Raw genomic sequence first — 20,761 nt, forward strand, 5'->3', positions numbered from 1 at the left:
ATGTCTTTATCACATTATTTTAGACTATTAAGGCTGTCTTGGATTTTGTGGTGACACTTGCAGATCAGCCTAGTTTTTTCAACCTCATAAATAATGCAAGTATGTATTTGCTGTGGCCTCCCCATTGCATTCTCTTTGCACATTATTTTGAAGAGCAGGACTTCTTTTAAAAACGTCCTCACTTATTGGTACCGTCTCAGATTGCGGGCTGAACACCCCTCGTCCAGGCCTGGCTCTCAGCTCACCACCCTCTCCTCCTCCTCCCTTCTTCCTCTTTGTCTTCCTTCCCTGTGACTCTCTCCCTCTGCCCACTGGGTCTCCTACATTTCAGTCCCTGCCCACACTCTAGGGTCCTGGGTGGGTTCATGTGGACTTTGTGATGTTGCCAAATCAGAGAGCTTGCATCAGTTTTAATCATTTCTCTTACTTACTTATTTATTTATTTAAATTTATTTATTTATTTATAGCTGCATTGGGTCTTCGTTGCTGTGCGCGGGTTCTCATTGTGGTGGCTTCTGTTGTTGCGGAGCACGGGCTCTAGGCGTGTGGGCTTCAGTAGCTGTGGCTCGAAGGCTCTAGGGCACAGGCTCAGTAGTTGCGGCACACAGGCTTAGTTGCTCCGCGGCATGTGGGATCTTCCCGGACCAGGGATCGAACCCGTGTCTCCTGCACTGGCACGTGGATTCTTTTTTTTTTTTTTTAAGTATTTGTTTATTTATTTATTTATAGCTGTGTTGGGTCTTCGTTTCTGTGCGAGGACTTTCTCTAATTGTGGCAAGCGGGGGCCAGTCTTCATCGCGGTGCGCGGGCCTCTCACTATCGCGGCCTCTCTTGTTGCGGAGCACAGGCTCCAGACGCGCAGGCTCAGTAATTGTGGCTCACGGGCCCAGCTGCTCCGCGGCACGTGGGATCTTCCCAGACCAGGGCTCAAACCCATGTCCCCTGCATTGGCAGGCAGACTCTCAACCACTGCACCACCAGGGAAGCCCAGCAGGCGGATTCTTAACCACTGCGCCACCAGGGAAGCCCTCTTATTTATTTTTGTATCTCCGGTTACATACATAGGAGGTCCCCCAAACCTCCATGAGTTAAACTAGTAAAATCGGCATGTAAAGGAGGAGATCCAGTAGCTATGGAATTCATCTTTAAAAAGACACAATGTCTTTCAAGTCAGAAACAGGAAGAGCAGGACAACATGGACACATTTAAAGAATAGCTCTGCAGATGGAGAGCTGGCCTGGGTCCTGAGGGCACAGGGACTAGGAGCATCTGGTACCCTGTACCTTGTGCCAGTGAGGGGCCGGTGGCCACTGCAGCGGCATCTGTATGAGTTGGTTCCCATTCCGTGCCTCTGCACAACGCTCTCAGCATAACAGAGCTTGTTAGGTGGTTGTTATAGGAAGGGGATGTACTGACTAGTCAACTAGAGTGTCTCTTTGGCAGTTACGACTCATTATGAATGAATATATTTGCATCCATATTTGTTTATCAATCTTTTCATAATAGTAATATTTATACGGCAGCAATTGAGTACCTTGTGAGTTTGCTTAGATTGAAACCGCCCCCGAGGAGTTCCCCTGTACTGTGGACGTGAAACCGGAGGTCGGGCCCTCGCTCTCGCCCCCTGGGCTGCTACAGCAGGGCTCCTCCCCTGGCAGGGACCTCCCCACCCGCACAGAGAGGGGCACAGTCCTGGCACAGTTAACACAGGCGCCTCCAGGTGCCGCCCTGTCACAGACCCCGAAGTCATGGTTTGTGGGAAGGTCCTGGTTTCAGAAGGGTGTTTTCCCTGTGCTCATTCGGGAACTGCAGGCTACGAAGGACAGAAAATCCTAACCCAGCGTTTGTGAGTTCTCATCCCTCTTGTACTTTGTTTAGAATTAAGTGTTCACATCCCTGAAAGTGTTTCCTTTCTTGGGACCAAGAGACCCTCATTCATCTTGTTGTTGTTGCTAGTAGGCATAATTTACATACATACCTATATTTACATATGCAACATACACAGTAAAAAGCTCTCTCCATCCCCTCCCCTCACCCTGGGCACCACTTAGGCTTATTTCTCATCGTGCTGTCAGCTCACCCTGTCATTCTCTTACATGCTTGTGCTCTGAGAGGAAACACTGACAGTCTAAAATCTGTTCTTTTTGTATGATTCCAAGGAGGAAAAGAGACAAACCATTCAGACATCTATGGGAGACGAAAGGTGTGGTGGAACATCTGCAGAAATGAATATTGTTTCAATAACAAACACAAATTGTAAACTTTAAAGAAAGAACTATAGGTCCTAACAGTCTTCATGGAATGCCTTGGTTTGGAATACCTGGAATGTTGTTGGAGTGTTTGAGTTGTAAGATTTTATGGCGGAAATTCTGTCCTTAAATTGGGCTTGGGATGAGAATTATGGGCAGAATAAAACAGTTCTAGGAAATGTGATCTACATGTTTGTAAACAGTTTGTTTTTCTACAAGATGCATAATTATAATAGCATAGGCAGCAGTGACTTGCGACTGCTCCCCTTATTGTGGGGAAGTTGTAACTGCAGGGCCCATGACATTCTCATGGAGACTGTCCTTAGCTCGGCATAGGACCCTGAGGAATAACTAGACACTGGTGGGTGGAGGAACCAAGCATCCCCCAGCGTGCTCACCTTACTCTCATCTCACCTGACACTGAGTGTGACTCTCCCAAACTCCTGACCCCGTGTTCCATCAAGTGGTGCTGACCTCCTCAGAATCGCTGGACCCTTCCCATTCCCGTCTGCACAAGTCTGTCTGAGACAATACCACCTTGAACTGTGGATCCTTCTTGTATTGTTCTTGGAGTCTTTCTGATTATTCCCTGTAGTCATTCTTTGTTCTCATCATTCCTTCTACCGTCTCCCAGTTATGGTTATATCTTGGCTAAGTAGACTGTAACTTCCTAATCGTTTTTCCTCTCCACTGGCTTATCCTTTAATGGTCTCGAACACCATGGGAGCTGCTGAAGACCCTTTCTTAGATAATGGCCAGTATTGTTTCTGTACCTTTTCATACGGTAGTTACTGAGTTCTTTGGCATATTATGATCATCTCAAAGTCAGAAACTGGGCTGTACAGTCTTCGGTGTTCCCTGTACCATGTTGATTCAAGGTCTGAGTTAGCAATATCTCATATTTAAGATTTAATAGCTTCTTACCCCAGTTCTCTTATGAGTCCACAGTGCTGCTGAGCTCCTAACCAGTCACGTCCTAGACATCCTGGCCTGGGAAATGGGACATCCGCCTCCAGCCTGCCTGTAGCCAAGGCTGCTCATGTTGAGAAGCATAACCTTAGCTTTGTGCAGCATTGACTTTATAGTGGATTGGAGAGGCAAATACTTAAAGTCGTTATAAATCCTCTAATTTGAAATTTTAGTAGGTCATTTTGGTATACTGATAGGCTGAGTTTGGAGAGGGGCTGGCAACATTTAAACTAGAATTTTTAAGTGCATCTAGTGCCTACGTACTGATCTCTTTTTTGTAATCAAACCCTTTAATGGACTTAAAACTCAAGGAAAAATAATGGTTGTAATTTTAAATAAGCATTCATTTATGAGTAAAAAGCATTTTTGTATGTCACCATAGTTACCAAGCAGCTTTCCTGTGGTTCTAGAGAAAATGGGCTCTGTCATACAGAGTAACTCTGAGAAGTGTGTTTGGAGGCAGGAGTAGAAGAGAGGGTGGTACAGGTTTCCCAGAGAAGCAGGACATGTTACAGGAAGAGCCTTTTTGACGCCGAGTTTTATGTGGTCCTCCACTAAATAGTAACTATTTGATTGTGAGTGGAAATTTTCTTTTATCCGAAAGACACTATTAGCCAACTTAACTGGGTGTCAAAATTATAATCAAACTTTAGAAGTCTACCGCTACAGTGTATACGGGGTGCTGCTGTATTTATACGGGGTTTTAAAACTTTATTTAAATAAAAAACATTAGACGTTGCCTGTATTTGCAAACATCAACTGTATCTCAAAGGAATAAAATCAGGCAAATAAAGATGAGGCCAAAATTTTAAATCCAAAGAATCTGGAAGTGGCAGTTTCTGTACTGGAAGGAGAATGCATCTATCCCAGTTTTTGTGCCTTTGGTCCTAATAGTATTTGAACATTAGAGTTTTGATAATATTTCATGGGTTTAGGGTTGGGTAGGGTTTAATTTTATCTCATAATTTACTAAAAGATTATTTTCTCTGGAGACTGGCAGGCCGCTCACTGTGGAAGAATCCTGTCAGAACTGACTAACTGGGAAGGATTGGACTGAAAGGGTTGAAGGACCTGAGTCATAGAGGGCTGGCGGAACGAGAGGTGGGGACAGGAATGCCAGCGAGCGCAGATGGTGGGAAGGGGTGGGGCGAAGTCAAGAGAATGGTCTAGAACAGTTGAGTTCACTTCTGTCCGTTTTTCCTTCCACAGAAGTGCTCTCACGTGAAGCATCTTTCATCCCTCCCTGGAGAGGTGCCCCGGTCCACTTAATCCCCGAGTCACCTCCCCGGTCCCGGGTGCTCTCCAGGGACTCTCTTCTCTGTACTGACCACAAACCTCTCTGGGACCCCTGGACCCTGTTCCATGGCGCTTTTGTGATGGTCTAAGGAAAGTCCCGGCCTTTTAACCAAAACACTTACTTTCCCACAGGAATTATTTGTTAGTGAACTTGGAGAAACACATAGAACACCATTTGAAAAACTATTAAAATTTAATAAGAACGTTGAGATGGTCACTCTCTGCAGTGGAATCACAGCTCTTGCACCAAAGGTGTATAATCGTCACTAAAATAGTCTGAAGGCTGAGGGACATTTCGGGGAGCATTTTCAGGCGGAAAGTCCTCTCCATTGGCAGTTTTCACTCGACTGCTTAGAACGTTCTCAGCGTTTGCCAGCCTCAGTGACTGACAATGGGGAGGAGGTCTGGTGGGGCGGCTCAGACCCCGCAGGAGAAACGCCACTCACACCTCTGAAAGCCCATCCCATTGGCCATCTTTGGTCCGTCTCGTCCACACAGTCTCACGTCATACGCCAGTATTTTCCCTCCAACCTAAAAACAAAAACAAAACAAAAACTTCCCCATCCTCATATATTACAGGCCCATTTTAAGGAGTTTTGTAGCCACAAGGATCTTTACGAGCGAGTCCTCCCAAGAGAACATGATAACCCCTATGGAATTTGAAAATATAGAATTCCTTCTGAAAAGCAGTGGTACAACCCACACCACACTTCATAAATTGCTGTACTTTCTTAGCCTTTGTAGACTCTGTGTGATGTTCTGAGTAGCAAGTTTAGCAATAATCCCTTAGCGACCAAAGCTTTTGTAAATTATGAATAGACTTCCCATTTCCTAGACCATGGTCTCTGCCAGGCTTTTGTGTGGGCGATAACTGCTTTGACTCCATTTCTCCGTTAGTCTTTACTTTCAGTATTTTTCTATTGTTATTTTGAATATATCCTTGTGAATCACCATGAGTCCATTTTTAGAATAGGGCAGGGTATATAAATCTCTTATCAGATATGCCTGAAAAGTTTTATTTTCTGATAAAGAATTTCAGCCACCGGATAGCAGCTTGACACTTAAACAGTAATATTTTTGGTGGTTTCCATTCTATTTGGATCCTGCCTGTGCCTCTTGGGGCATTTAAATTAAAGTCGCTACCAGAAAGTTATGTGGCCGTGCAGACAATGAGTATGAATTCAGTCCAGCTGATTAATCAGTGTCTCTGACACTCTGGGGAGTTTAGCGCTAAGTGGTCCCTGGGGGCCCATCTGCCGTGTCCCTCTGGTTTGAAGTCCAGCCTTATAGTCAGAACTGCGGCTGCAGCTTATCTTCTACTCATTCAAAAGCTAAATAAAATATTCTAATGCTGTTATCTGCCTGCTGACTTCAATGATTATTTGGATTGATCTTAAAAGGCCACTGTAAAACTGCATTCTAAAATTAAGTGACCATCAAGCACAGGCCTAGTGGATGTCATTATAGAACAGATGCAGCCAACTGTGAGTTCTCTGCGGCAGGTCAGATGCAAGCGTAGCATCTCACGCCTGGAGAAAATGAAACTGAAGTCCACGTAAAGGGTTGTTCGTGAAAACCATGCTCTTGATGACCTGTCCTCCTGTGTTCTACAAAGATAAATCGTTTAATATATTACACCAGGCAGTAAAATGTTTGTTTTCTGACCATGAAGGTGGACTCGGGCGTGGTGCATTTCACCCCCCTGACCCGGCCCAGGATAGAGCAGCCATTCAGGCTGGTGGAGAAAGTCGTTCAGAATGCCTTTCAGTTCCGAAGGAAATACTGCCATCGAGGGCTTGGGTAAGAACGCTTCTCTTCCTTTTCAGTAGCACCCTTTACAAACTCCTGAATCACCTTCAAAGATTAAGGACTTTGTTTTTATGATTGTTCAACCTGCCTGTAAATATTACTCTTAGTTCAGATCCTGCGATGAACAAACCTTGATGGCCACTGAGGAGAAAGCAAAATGTTGATTTAACCTCAGATGCCACCGAGAGGTTCTGTTTGGTTTGGTCGTAAGTACAAACTAAAACTGACATCACACAGTTTATAGTGAGCCTGTACTGGGGAGGTCATGACGCCTCACTCAGGACTCAGACCATCTGAACTGTTTTCAGTCTCGACACTTCTGGCACTACATGTGTGGTGTTTTCCCCAACACCGACAAATTTCCTAACTCTCCAGACAGCACCTGGGCGTCCTACAACTTAATTCTAGTCCGGTCACTCACTACCTGGCATTAGCACAGCCCCTCAGCTTATGGGCCCAGTGCCGCAAGGCTGTCCCCACTTCAGTTGCCAGTCGCGGGTCCCAGGTCGCAGAACTCGCTGTCATGTATCAATTTTAAAGGCTGTAACTCAGGAACTACCAAATGGGAGAGGGGCACAGGGCACCATACGGGGAGCAGGGTGCACAGAGCTTCCGTGCCCGCTCAAGGTTTCTCACCCTCCCAGCACCTCAGTGTGTTCACCAACCCCGAAGCTCTCCGAACCCCATCATTTGGGGGTTTTATGGAAGCTCCATTACCTAAGCAGGATTGATTAAATCATTGGCCTTTGGCGATGGAGCTCATTTTTCCAGGAGTGGAGCTGAGAGGTCCATCCTTCAGCCACGTGGTTGGTTCCTCTTGCCACTGTTCCCCGTCCTGAAGCTTTCCAGGGGCCACCAGGAGTCACCGCATGAGCACAGAGCTCAGGTGTGGTTGAAAGGGGCTTGTTACAAGTAACAAAAGGTGCTCCTGTCACCCCTGTCACTCAGGAAATTCCAGAGATTTTAGAAGCTCTGTCTCAGGAACCTGGGACAAAGACCAAATATACATTTCCTACCATCACACGAGCTAGTGGGTTTTAAATGCTTTCTTTCCATCCAGTTGTTATATCTCTTGAAGCTTTTAAAGACGTACTTAGAAGAAGGAAGCAAATATAACTTCTGAGTAGCCAAGACAGTGTCTCGAAGTATCCACATGAGCACGTTTCCATTCAGCGGCGGCTCCTGTGTTGTGCCGTGGGCGCCGCTCTGGCCAGGCCCTGAGGCGCGTCCGGAAGCCCAGACAGAGAAGGCGGCCTAAGAGCCTGCGGCCTGATGGCCCTGAAGTCACCGCAGCAACGTGTTACGTCCGGTGACAGCCTAGAAAGTTGGTAATTAGGCCCAACTGTAGTCTGTGTACGAAGGCAGGAAAGTGTATGTGTATTTTTAAAAGATTTTCATCTAATATAGTCAACTTTAGCTGTTTAAGGGGGTTCAGCTTTAGTGGCCCATACTTTTTATTTTCTAAGAGTAGCTCCATTTCAGTTCTCTCATTCGTGAAGGGTCCCTTTAGCACATGAAACTACTTTAGGCACAGCTAGACGGCTGCATCCTGAATCCATTGGAATCCACAAAGCACGCTCTTGAGGATGTGAGAGGGCTGATGGAAGAAACCTCACCCTGCCGTTTGTTGGCTCTAGTTAGTCCTGTGTTCATACTTCAGCAGAGTTCCTGCTTCTCTAGTTGGGGACAGGGACGCCACTGGCGATCCTCGTGCTAGTTAGAATGAGGGCACCCCCTGATACGCTGCAGCACCCCACCCGGCCCCCGCCAGGATGCACGACTTGGCAGGTAAAACACAAGCTGGATTTCACACAGGGTGTGACCCATACAGTTGTACATGATGGCCCTGATTCATGGAGGGAAAAAATTACAGAAAGTACATCCTACCTGTAGAAATCCTGGAATTGGCCTGAGCCTGGAGTTGGCCCTAGTGTTTCCAAGACAACCCCCCAGCTAAGTGATGGGCCCCGTTTACTTCACATGCACGGTCCCCTGTGCAGATACGGACCAAATCTTGTGACCCACTTTGACCTTTTGGTGTCCTTCAGTCACACCACACCACAAATCAGTCCCAGATCATAGTTAGAAACTATGATCAGACCCCTGCCTGCCATGAAACTGAACTCAGCGATCTCAGTCAGCTCACCCTGAGAATGTAGGGACACGCGGCTCCTGGTTGCGAGGACCATCGGCCTGTAAGAAAAAGTCAGTCTCCTCTCGCCACAATGTCTTCCGAGCCCTCTGCGACTTGAGAGAAGAAAATAAAATCCAGGTGTAGCTTTGCAGTATTTCAGTCAGTGACTTGTACTATTCATTTTAAAACAATGATCTGATTTAGACGAAATTTAAAATGTATACTTTGAATCAATTTTAAAGATGCTTCAGATATCTTAAAGAGGAAAATAACTTTCTATTTTCACATGAACTGTTTTCTAACTTTGCAAAGAAAGGTCATTCTTTTGGGATGAAGAGGTCCAAAGGCTGGTAAGTTCAAGTTACAGAGAATCAAAAGTGTACCAGAAATAATACGCAATTTTTATATTAAAATGTGAGGCACAGCAAACTGATGTTTCTTTAAGACTGCAACTGAGCATATGATAAATTTACCTTCAAGGTACAAGTATTGCTTGAGCTTTAGAAACTCTCTTCTCACGTGCACACACCTTGCAGGTCCGATTAGCTCTGCCGCCAGTGGCGGTTCGTACCTGCTGCCTGGGGGTGCAAGCAGAATCCTCCTCCGCTGGCTTGGGGTCCCGCGGGGCTCTAGGGAGTGGAAGAAGAGCCTCTGCAGAGTTGTCAGTTGTCGGAACCATGCCGGTTTCAAATGAGGGTAGAAGGAAGCATGATGACTGGCAGAATTTAAGTAAAATTCTGATTTTTTTCTCTTCCTTTCAGAATGTTATTCCCTGAAGCTTGGCGATTAGAAAGCACTGGGAAACTGTTACAGTTGGCAGATGTGGACCCTACTCTTCGACCCACCCAACTCTCTGTCTCACATTTTAAGAGCCTCTGTGACGTATACCGAAAAATGTGTGATGAAGACCCACACCTCTTTGCTTACAATTTCAGAGAAGAACTCAAGCAAAAATCAGAAAAAAGGGGATGACAAGGAGAGTTACAGACTGTAGCTGCTACTTCAGGGGCTGGCAGCCGACTGGATGTTGATTTTCACAGTGTTGAACTTCTCATGTGTGCTCCCCAGGTGTGACTTACTCCCCTTTTACAGCTTGGTAAAGAGAATAAATATCATCAAATAAGGTACAGTACAAGCTTTCTTTTAATATATATACTGCATAGATATGACATGTTTAGTATAAACAGCATCTGTTACAACCTTACAAAAATGAAATATCTGCACATTGTACCTACCCCTAACCCACATAAGAATAATTTAAATATGCTTTAAATAAAGCAGAACCTAATAGCTCAAAGAAAATGCCCAGAGGATTGGAAAAAAAATGACCTTTCAAAAGCTATTAATCACAACTTCCCCACCCTTTTCCACATAAATTAATTAGAACGCAGTTTCATTTTAAGGATTCTAAGTCATTTTGATACCTGCTCAAAAGGGATATAAACTAAGTAATTTACAAATTCTGACCAGTTTAATCTAGTTTTCTGATCCACAATAAATTAAAATAACTTAAATCTTTACAACTATTTGTGGGAAAATGTATACTGCACAAAACCCAATAATGAATAGTTTTTCTGCAATTTCCATTTTACCCCCAGTTTAAAAGTGAAACCAGCAACTTAACCCATATCTGGATTGACCTGTATTATGCCTTTCCATGGCTCTCTGTTTCATAAAAACACTCCTCGTTGACAACCGACGTTAAGCTCTGGACGCTGAATTCTCGCTCGAGAGCAGAGCTGAGATCAAGGCTGGCGTTTTCCGATTGGCTGTCCAGGGACTGGTGACGCATCTGCGCCTGCAGCACAGTTCCCCTGTCCCTCTTGGTGCTGTTGGCTTTTCGTTTGATGGCGCAGAAGTGCCCGCGGACCAGCTTGGGCTGCCCGTCCTTGCCGGGCGGCTGTTCAGCTGGCCGAGCGTCCGGGTCCTCCGAGATCCTTAGTCTCTGGAACTGGATCTCGATGTCTTTGGTAGGGCTGCCCTGCTTCCCAGTCTGGGGGTAGTCCTCCTCGTCGTCGCTCAGAATGTCGCTCTCTTTGATGAGGCTGTCGGAGAAGTCGGCCAGGCCCTCGTGGGGGTGTTTCCGGGCGTCCTCTGTGCTCCCGGCCGGGGGGCAGCCGCTGCTCTGGGTGCCACTGCTCAGGCTGCCCTCGTCCGAGTCCAGCGAGCTGCCCTTGCCTGGCTCCCCGGGCCACTCGCTGCTGGAGGAATTCTTAAGGACTTTTAAGGACCTGGATGAAGCTGCAGTGAGAAAAGCACATTTTCCCTTATGACAGAGGAACCAATTCCACAATGTGTTAATTTTTGCCTTGTAGGTTATCAGATTTAACATCTTAATTAACATTTTATCACCTCACTTCAATCCTGGGACTTGGGCAAAAAAAAATGTAGATACTGCCAATATGGACATTTTTTTATTTATGTTTATTTGAAATTTTAAGTTGGAATTTGGCATTTTTAGAGAGCCAATTACCAGAGCTTAATGACTGAGATAGAACAATAAGCTATAAACTAGCATAAGGGCTAAGATTCTTATTACTAATGAATAAATTTAAAAGTTAGTTTTACAGCTAATTAATGAATAAATTAGCTCTTGCTAATGAATAAATTTAAAAGTTAGTTGCTAAGTTCCTTTCTTTCACTAAAGTACTTTGTAGTTTGAGAACTAAGATTACACTGTATTTCTCTGCCCACCTTCTCACCTGTTTATTTCCCTTGCTGCTCAATGAAAAGTACAAAAATGCTTTTTCTCTCTCATGAGAACTGTCTCTGCTGGAATTTCTAGCCAACTTTGAGATTTAATATGAATATTGAATCGTGTGTGTGTGTGTGTGTGTGTGTGTATAATTCCTTTCTCTTGGGTTGAAGGGAAAGGGGGAGCTCAGTTGTGTTTCTGCAGACAACAGTGTATTTTTGATGGCTGTAGCTTATTTTGCCAATAGGGAAAAAATAGAAAATATATGGTAAATCTGAGGAGGTCAAACTGTGACCAAAAAGAAGAGATACATTTTGTAAGACTAAAAACTAGATCGATGATATTAACAAAATAGTTAACATAGAAAGTTCTAAAAACTTAAGCTGAAATTTTAAAAACAGGCAGAAAGTTGAAGAACAGCATGATTTGGAATGTTTACCTGTGGACTTATTAAGAATGAGCATTAGCGAGCATTAGGTTTCTTGACCTTAATTCACTGAGTATTGACCTTCTAGAAGCCTTGCACTGTTCTGAGCACTGGGAATGCGGCAATGAGCAGAACAAAGTCCCTCGACTCCTGTACATCCCAGTGGAAGACAGACGGAAGATGGTAAGTGCAGACTGTGTCAGCAGGTGAAAGACAAAGGATTTGGATTGGGGGTGCTTAGGTTTTATAAAAGGAGGTCTGGGACCGAGCATGTTTAGGTTTCTTAAAAGGAAATAAAATTGCCGCTACGTTCTCATGTCACCCTATGTATTGGGTGTCTGGTTTAGAGCTTACAAAGCTACCGCTGATAATTTACAAAGTGATGACTTGCTGCTCTATTCTGAAAGCATACATCCTTGCAGAGGAGCTCGTCATGTTTTCCTGAATAAACCCAAGGCTAGCAGAGTTCTCACCTAATTTCGCTGAGACAGGAACGCGGTTCTTGAGGGGTACCAGGCGATCTTTACATGTTTTCTCCAGAGGTAATTCACACTTTATGTGACGCCTGAAGTTTTCCCTCAGAATAGATCGAATCACCTTGACAATGTTGGTTTTGCTTTCGTTGTCGCTGGCGGGGAGAGAGAAAACATTCTGTAGTGTCTGCTGTCTCATCCTGCTTCCGTTCCACGTCTCCTGGTCCTCCCGTGGCATGTGACTGCTCTCAGGACAGACTGACAGCAAGTCACCCAGCCTCTGTGTGCCTCAGTCTCTCGTCATTTACAAAAGGAGCGAGAATTGATCGTTTTTGAACTTCCTTCAAGCACAAAGATTTGGATGTATATTTAATCAATGTATATTATTCTCCTAGAGCCGCAGTTGCCAGTTTGGAGAGGGTGGGTGTGATCCTGAAGTCATCAAAATTTAGGAGGGCACTAAAAATAAACCCACTTTTAAGAGAACATAATTCTGTCTTATGCCCATTGGCTTTAATTTTTGGAAGTCAGTAATACCTGCAGCACAACTGAAAGATGGTTTCTGGCCGTCCTTCTATTTCTGACTTTGTGTGGATCAGCTCCCATAAGGAATTATTTTCTGTCCCTGTGTAAAAAGAAACAAGGGGCTGCAACTTTGCCAGAGATGCTGTGGTAAAGGACACTTGTGAAGCTTAAAAGCCACAATTTAGTTAACTTTTTAAAGAGTTAAATACTCCCCATCCTGACTCTCATCATTTTCTTCTCTGGCTCCTTCTATGTATGACTTTCACAAATAGTTACAAGAAGTTAAATACCTTTTAGTTACTTTGTACACTCCCTGCTGAGGTTTCCCATCCATCTTAGTGCTTTCACCCGACCCTGGATTCCATCTCTCTGCCAGAGAGGTTAAATGGATCCCATTTTTCAACCCCATTCCTTAGAAGGAACAGTAGGATGTGCTCAGGCCCTTGAGGTAAAGGAGGCCAGCCCCAAACTCAGTTATGGTCCAGGAAACATGAGCACTTCCAACAAACACTGAACAGGGACCCAGAACGTCACCGCGGGCCTCAGCCTGTTGGTCCGTTGCTGAACCAGAGGCACTGCCACCAGAACAGGGTTATTCTAAAAGGATCTCTCAACATTTTCCACAGTGGAAGATGTTTTTTCTTTTTTTTATATCACCTGTAATAAAGCTTAATCTTAAGAAATTTTCTGGTGTGTCAAAATGTGTGGACCTTTGTTTCTTTTAACAAATTTTAGAGATAGATATTATCCCTAAAATTATTAAAATAATTAGAAATATTAGATATTAGGATATTAGAAAAATGTTGAAAACCATCGACAGTGAAAATAAGGAAACAATAGAGAGAGATATTTGGCAAAGAAAAGCCATCCGCTAGCATTCACTTTCTCCAAAATCTGTAAAGAAACATCACAACAATCTCTCTTGTCCTCATTTTCCTTGCCTATAAAATAAAATACCAAAAATTATCCCCAGGTTCTTTCCTACTTTTTTATTCCACAGTTTAAAAAGTCCCTTAAAATGCTTTTTCTGGCACTTGTACAACACACAACAATTACCTGCTGTATTCCCCAGTCTGACTTGAAGCGCGGATATGGGGATCAACCAGCGAAACTTAAACGTATCCAGGTCAGCAGAGTTGTGTGCCGGCCGGGAGTTCGACGGCTGCAACGTGAAAGCCCACCGAGAACAGTGTTAAAGCAAGCTCGCTCCCGCGGGCACGTGCGCACACGACAGAAGCTGTGAGCTCACCCTGGTGCAGACCTGCTGCCGTGTGGGGCTCAGGGTGCAAAAGGGAATCAGGTCGGGTGTGTTCCCAGCTCTCAGGGAGCTAGCTCCCAGACTGGGGACAGGGCAGAGTCACGTTTTGGGAAGCAGAAAGTTCTAGATCTTTAAGCAAAAATGACAAGCCTTCCACGACCCCATGTTACCTCTAAAAAAAAACCCCAAAATTACACAGACTCAGGTGTATTGCGAAAACATGGACCATATTTAGGGATAGAAAAGCTGGTTTTCTCTGTAGGGCCCAGCATGGGTATTTGTCTACATCTTCTTTTAAAACAGACGTCTTTGGTGGGGAGGATAAGAAACACCTTGAGTATCTGATGTAGTTAGTTACCTCCGGAGTAAGTCGCATCACTCAGTGAGGCCTTGATCCTTAGCAGGCTTCCCAGTTCAACAACAGGAAGATACAGGCATGAAAAGATAGCTTTAATTAAAATTAATTCATGTCTTACCAATTTCTTTTTCAGTTTGCAGTTTTCTTTATAAACCAATATGACGGCTCTCTTAAAAACTAAAGAAAGGAAAAGAGAAAGAAAAGTCTTTCATTATTTAATACAAACTCTCCCAAGGTTGAACTGTAGCTGAATATTTTAATAGAACAAAGCTCTACAAGATCCCACGATGCTGACATGAGTGATTCCGTTCATATTTGAATTATGCACAAGTACCTGCTAATTTAAAAGCCATTATCTGAAGGAGATCCTGGCATTTTGTTTTCTGAATTCCTGTTTTGTTTTATTGAAAGCTGAGGACATGGTGTTCGTCTCAGTGAGAATACACGGTCTATACCCACTCTCCCGGCTGTCCGGGAGAATTAGGACATTTTGAAGTGCAGCAAACTACTAAGACAGCAGGTTTCAAAATAGCCTCGGGAAGATCTGTTCCTGTAACACGTGGTGAGATCCACTAAGCCAAGCAGCAGAAGGGAGGAGATCATGAGTATGTAGGGCAAGAGTTCCAAAGAGTTGGAAGCTGTCCACGTTAAGTCAAAGGCATTAGAGCAATGATTCTAAGTCCTTCTGGAAATCAGGAGTTAGCTGGGTTTAGCAGGTTCTTCATTCTTGACAGCCTCTTTTAAGTTTACATTCTTTTGAATGGAGTACTAACCGAATACTGTGAGCTCGAGGTCCTTTCTGGCTTTTCCTAGAGACAGAAATGGATTCAACCAGGACACTGTAGAGTGCATCAGAAGTTCCCCCATTGAAAGTTCTGTGACCTACATGGCAAAAACAGGAGATCAAGAAGACGTGGAAACCCTGGGGGGAGGCTGTCTCATATGAGAGAGGGATCACAGGTGTATGGTGATGGCTAAAACACAAGTACGTGCACTTTGATTTTTATGGTTCCTGTAAACATGGGGCTTTAAATAGTGGCGGTTTTGAAAATGCGAGCTAAGCATCAAACTGTTTGAAAAATAACAAACGCGAAGGCATTTTGCTCTGATGCACACATTGTTTGTGGGTGAGACATGCCTCCTGCCCTGTGGGATGGCATTCCTTCCACCCCAGTGTCAAGGTTCATCCCAAGTGCCTTTGTTAACATTTCATCCAAGACCTAGTACACTCACCGCCTCTAATCCCAAAAGCACACTAGGCCTGCTAATAAAAGAGGTACCAACGTTGAAACTGATTGTAATAATAAAAAAAAACTAAACTCCAGCTGTTTTCTGTTCTTGCCTTTTTCTACTTAAATTATATTGCTTCTTATATGTAGGCTTTTTAGAGCTCAAAACTCTAAATTTAGTAATCCAGCCAGAGAAGAAAAATAGAGAAATTGTCAAGTTCCACTTAAACTACTTTTATAAGTAAGGGGGTAGCCACCGATATTTGAGGTTAGAAAAGAAAAAAACACAAAGGAAAAGCCCTTAATTCTCTCCACATACTGACTGCCACTGCCTTTATCCATCCTAGCCCCGCCAGCCAGCTCTCCATTTATGTTCCAGCCTCTGGGATCTGTCCTAACCTCACACTCCACGGGAAAGGAGAAGAGGTACAGATACGAGCTCAGTGATGTTTCTTCTTTTTTTAATACGATATTAACCGAACATAAGGTTATATTTTTAAACCAATGTAATCAATTTTATGTTACATTTATACCTAAGTTGTGAGGCTTGTTACAAGCATTAAGATCAAAAAGAAAATTCTAGGCATTTTCTCCTGCAGGAAATCCCTAACAGCATGACCTGGTCTGGAGGTCACCTCCAGATCCAGTGGTCACAGGCATCCAGCCTCTCGGAATCCGGAAGTCCTACTGACCTCCTTCTCTGTTCCGCTCTGCTCTGCTACCAGCTGGTCAAACACCGTCCCGTAATCCTCATATATCTTCTGCATCTCGTTGATGTGGCTCGCTACTTTTTCCATTGCCTTTAGTGCTTCTGCAAAATACGCAATCATATTTATTTTATAATTTTGGTTTGTTTGAAATCCTACCCAACCGCAATAATGAAAAAGCTCAAGATTCAGGGCAGAATCCGAGACCAGTTCTTACTAAGAGCAGCATCATTCAGGTATGATGCAAATAGCCCATGGTAATCTAGTTATAATCATGAAGAACAGTAGAATTATCTTCCACCTCAAATTCTCTTTGAAATGAGGCAGAGTACAAGTAAAAAGTATCACTAATAATAACAGCTATTTATTGAGCACTTCCTATTTGGCATGTTCTATTAGGCGATTTATGTGAAGCATCTCATTTAATCCCCACAGTAACTCGATGACTGTAGGACCTGTTATCAATCCCATTTTACAGATGAGAAAACTCAGGTGCAGAGGGGTTCAGTTTTTTGCCAGACTTCCAAAGACAGACGTAAGGTGTGGAGCCAGAATTAAAATCCGAGGCTGACTGGCCACAGGGTACCTGCTTTTTTAAACTTTGCCTCTCCTGGACCATTTACTAGAATAGTGATCAATGACAATTTTCTTAACAAGAACTTGCAAGAGCCTCTGTAAATGCCCAGTTGCCAGAGCAATTGTTTGTATTTATGTGTGGGCATGTGAGGGACAAAATGATTTCATCAAAGGCCAAAAAAATTTCAAGTCACCTCCAAATCCACTATTTTTCATACTTTGTTCTGATTTGGTATTTTAATTCAGTCTGGAGGGACGATGGGAAGGCAGTTTTTTAACAGACCCCTTTTAAAGGTCATCTTAATGCAAAGTGAACTATTCACACAGTATTTGAATGCTAATCATAATTTGTATCATTTATGTATAAGCTTTAACTTTCATACAAAAAAAATTATCCTCATTACTCATGATACAAAAGTATGCTTGTCACAGAAAAACAGCTAGTTTCATTTACACTCTTCTTGGTGTTTGCTATTCAGTAATACTAATACTTATTAATAAGTTTGTTTCCCTCTCCACGTGCTTTACTACAGGTACCGTAACTGGACCTCCTAGCTTTGACATTTGGAGAACAAATCACTCTTTCTCTGCAATCCAAACAGCAGCTCTTTAACGGATACTCTATTTACTATCAAAGTGAGGGGCTCTGTGTATCTGACAAATTCGTATCTTAGGCCAATAATTTCTGAGGTTACAAAAGAAGACCCCTCCGCGTCAGCCGTAAAGCTTCACGGGTCCTCGGGACTTGGTTTCAGAGTCAGGCTCTGCTCAGAGCCGTCCACAAGGTGGCGCCTCACACAACGTATTCGATGAGCCGCACTTGGGCAGCAAACAACACAAAACTTCACAAAGTTGTAGGAAAACAGGCGGGGGTTTTGGTCCTGGCAGCACTGTTTGTTCGTTAACCACGTGACCTGAAGTAATTTATTTCAACTCACTGAGCTTAAATTATCTCCTTGGAAAAATGAAAATGGACACATCCCTCCAGAGGCTATTCCAGTGAGAGAATTTTTGCCAAGATATTTTGCCCACCTACAGGGATGGCCATACCTACCTGGCTATTTTCACGTACTAAAATGATACCTGAGGTTAACAGTTACAGTACTGACAAATGTTCCAGAAGGTGAAAGCAAGCTGGGGAGGAGGGGAGCTCGCGGCCTGGCGGGTGGCGGCAGCCCCGTCACGACCTGGGCCCCCGCTTCTCACCTGTCAGGTGATGGTGCTCTTCGCTCTCCTGGTCTGTCAGGGACACGAGCTCCTTGAGCAGCAGCGGGTACTTGAGCACCCGCTGGACGGGCTTGATGAGGTAAGACTCCAGCGTGGAGGAGTGCTGCTTGGTGGGGTTGCGGGCGTCCAGGAAAGCCTTGAAGGCTTTATCAGTTTTAGCTACAAACAGATGCATTAAAAGACCCTTAGAAGAGCACAGGAGGATGAATTAAACGCTACTTCATGTAGTTTTTAATGGAATTACAGACGATCCACCTCTACAGTCCTCCGAATGACATCCTTCAAGAAAAACCCAGATGCACCCGCGGGTCGGCTGTCAAGATGGATTCAGCACCGCCGCTCTGTGATGAATCCCATGAGAGCTTAAGGGAGCTTACTAGGCTGCCAGAAGAGTTCCAGCCACACACCAAAGAGGAACATCGAGTCAAAATGCAGGAGGGTCTGACGTTAAAGGCGCATTCACATGCATACCCATGAGAGAGACTGGTATAGGTGCCGAAAAAGTGAGTTTCAAACAATTCATAAAGCCACAAAACAGTGTATCCAAACCCTATGCCATAGCCCCCAAAAGATTCATACAGCAAAACAAATCAGTATTTTTTTTTTCACTGACCTAGCACAAATTGTTTCTTATTCTATACACTTGAGGGCTATCTGTAAAGCAAGCTTTTTTTTTCCTTTAAAAATAAGTTGATAAGCACTGCAGCCTCCATCTCTACAGTTCCAAGCAATCTAAACCTTCCACCAGATTCAGACCCCTCTGGGTAGTGAAAACCACCTCTCTGTTCCGTGTCACGAAGGTACACACATGAACCCAAGTGCTTTCAGTTTTGAGGGTGCCAGTGGACACCCCAGCTGTTGCTTTGGATTCCACCTGCTGGCACTGGTTGACCAACTGTTGGAATTCAGTCAACTTGGATGAAAACAAATCTTTATTTGGGGTTTTGTACAAAGGCAAAATATAACTTGTAGGAGATGCAGTACCATTTTGAATGTGGCTACTAGACAAAGTGGACGGTGAGATGATCCTTCATCTTTGTGGCAAAGAAGGAATTGAGCAAACCATTGGTATGCTTTTAATTTACTACACTGTCGATAAGAAGGTGTTCATGGGAGGAAACTAGTTCTTTCTGGTTTAAAGAACTAGAGAAGACAGATTGGGCTCTGTCTTGTTGACCTGAAGCACTCCAAGACTTCCCTTTTTCAACTTGAGCCTGTCCTAGGATTTAAACCAAATGGCAGAACTGCATCAGTGGACCTGGCTAAACACCATCGGTGTCTGGATGAACCCTACGCTCCCTCCACAACTGTACAGAGAGGCCATTCTCCAGTTCTGAAAAAGAAACACGGAAGAGCAAACTCCGGATTCGTGCTGGCAATGCCATTAAGGAGCATTTGATGACAGATAGAAAGGGCTTGGAATGTAGCTTGGCTCCTACTTCCCTGTTGACACAACTAAAAAAGTTCCAGTACAGAATCCCCTCAAACACTCGCCATCGTCATGCAAGACAGCCCTGATTCACTGGGCAAATCACAACGGGAGTGAACTACACGAGGCCAACCTTAACTCTGAAGAAGGCATTCAAGTCCTGGGGAAGTCACTTTTTATCCTGGGAATTTATAACAGTTTAAGCTTCAGTAGGTTCAGATCCTATTTCCAGGTACACCTGAGAAAATGCAGGTAGCCTCGTGACCTTCCCTGGAGACAGTTCAGGTGACCATAAATAGGATTACATATATTTTCATAAGACGCCTTCCACTGTAGGACCCATGCAGAACAGGAACAACCCCTGGGGACCTTTGTTTGTTTGATGTTCTCCGTGCAGACTGAATTACTGCCGCTCATGACCTTGAGCTTAAAGGCCTCCTCTCATCTCTGCCCCAGAAATGAGAATTCCAAAGAATGGGATAGAAAAATATCTTCTGCAAGAGACAAATCCGAGAATTCTAATCTCATACCTAAAGAGGTGTGTGATGACTGAAAGAAGCCTTTGGTAATAACAAAACCTCAGTTGAGCATTGCTAGTTTAGGGTGTGATAAAATAAATGTTCACATATTGAGGTCCGGGGAAGTCGTTCTGGCTTATACACGAGTTAACTTGAATTTAATGTAACTAAAACAGCCTGCTTGTGGCCTAGCAAACATACACTGTACATCTGCTTTAATTATTAAAGAAAAGGGTGCACTGACCAGAAGTAAAGAATGTCCATGTTAAAATTAAAGATTAAATGCCTCCCTTCCTGGGATGCCAGTGCTGGTCCTCCTTCCATGATAAGACTTCCTTCCCAGGTGCCAAGGCCATACCGACTGGCTCTGTACGTGCTGATCTGGTTTTCCTGAAATCTTGAAGGAATGTATCCCTGACTTGTTTGATGCTCTTTGTTCTGACAAGACATGAAACTGTGCTGACAGCCCTGCTTCTCCGGAGCAGATCCTCAGCGTAATCAGAGAAGCTGTCTGCTGGGCTGTACTCCTCAGTCTGGCTCAAATAAAACTCTTTTCTATTCCTACTATAGATTGCTGATTGATTATTTTTGTCAACAGGTTATTACAGGAATAGCTCGAACACTGGGTTGATGACAACAGTGATGGTGACTGGGACACAAAAACTCCCTCCAGCACTCCTACACCTGGAGAAGGTCACTGCTGCCATCAGATCTCTGAATGCGCTTCCCAGGATGGGCTGACTGGCCGGCCCGTCACTGAAAGCCCAGGCAGATCAATGTGTTGGCCACCTGCACCCAAGCTGACCCACTGCAAGTCGGCGGCCAAAGCTCAGGCATCTCGCTAACTCCACAGAGTAACGTTTGCTGTTGACATGAAGGGGA

At 44.2% G+C, this 20,761-nt stretch overlaps 2 protein-coding genes across 3 annotated transcripts in view; one reads left to right on the forward strand and one right to left on the reverse strand.

The window, feature by feature from the left end:
- Positions 1-9,580, forward strand: part of TFB1M (transcription factor B1, mitochondrial) — a 65,154-nt gene extending 55,574 nt beyond the window's left edge. The window contains exons 6-7 of the mRNA XM_068551747.1: positions 6,187-6,314; positions 9,219-9,580. Coding sequence (XP_068407848.1) covers positions 6,187-6,314; positions 9,219-9,429 — 339 coding nt within the window. The 3' untranslated portion in view covers positions 9,430-9,580. The remainder of the gene's footprint in view (positions 1-6,186; positions 6,315-9,218) is intronic.
- A 2-nt stretch (positions 9,581-9,582) lies between these two features.
- TIAM2 (TIAM Rac1 associated GEF 2) overlaps positions 9,583-20,761 on the reverse strand; it is a 110,121-nt gene continuing 98,942 nt past the window's right edge. For both annotated transcript variants that reach the window (XM_068551744.1, XM_068551742.1), the window contains 8 exons: positions 17,912-18,091; positions 16,115-16,233; positions 14,967-15,075; positions 14,312-14,370; positions 13,634-13,739; positions 12,590-12,677; positions 12,053-12,207; positions 9,583-10,698 (listed from right to left, as the gene is read on the reverse strand). In XM_068551744.1, coding sequence (XP_068407845.1) covers positions 10,103-10,698; positions 12,053-12,207; positions 12,590-12,677; positions 13,634-13,739; positions 14,312-14,370; positions 14,967-15,075; positions 16,115-16,233; positions 17,912-18,091 — 1,412 coding nt within the window. In that variant the 3' untranslated portion in view covers positions 9,583-10,102. The remainder of the gene's footprint in view (positions 10,699-12,052; positions 12,208-12,589; positions 12,678-13,633; positions 13,740-14,311; positions 14,371-14,966; positions 15,076-16,114; positions 16,234-17,911; positions 18,092-20,761) is intronic.

Source organism: Eschrichtius robustus, chromosome 9 (genome assembly GCF_028021215.1).
Source record: "Eschrichtius robustus isolate mEscRob2 chromosome 9, mEscRob2.pri, whole genome shotgun sequence".
NCBI lineage: Eukaryota > Metazoa > Chordata > Mammalia > Artiodactyla > Eschrichtiidae > Eschrichtius > Eschrichtius robustus.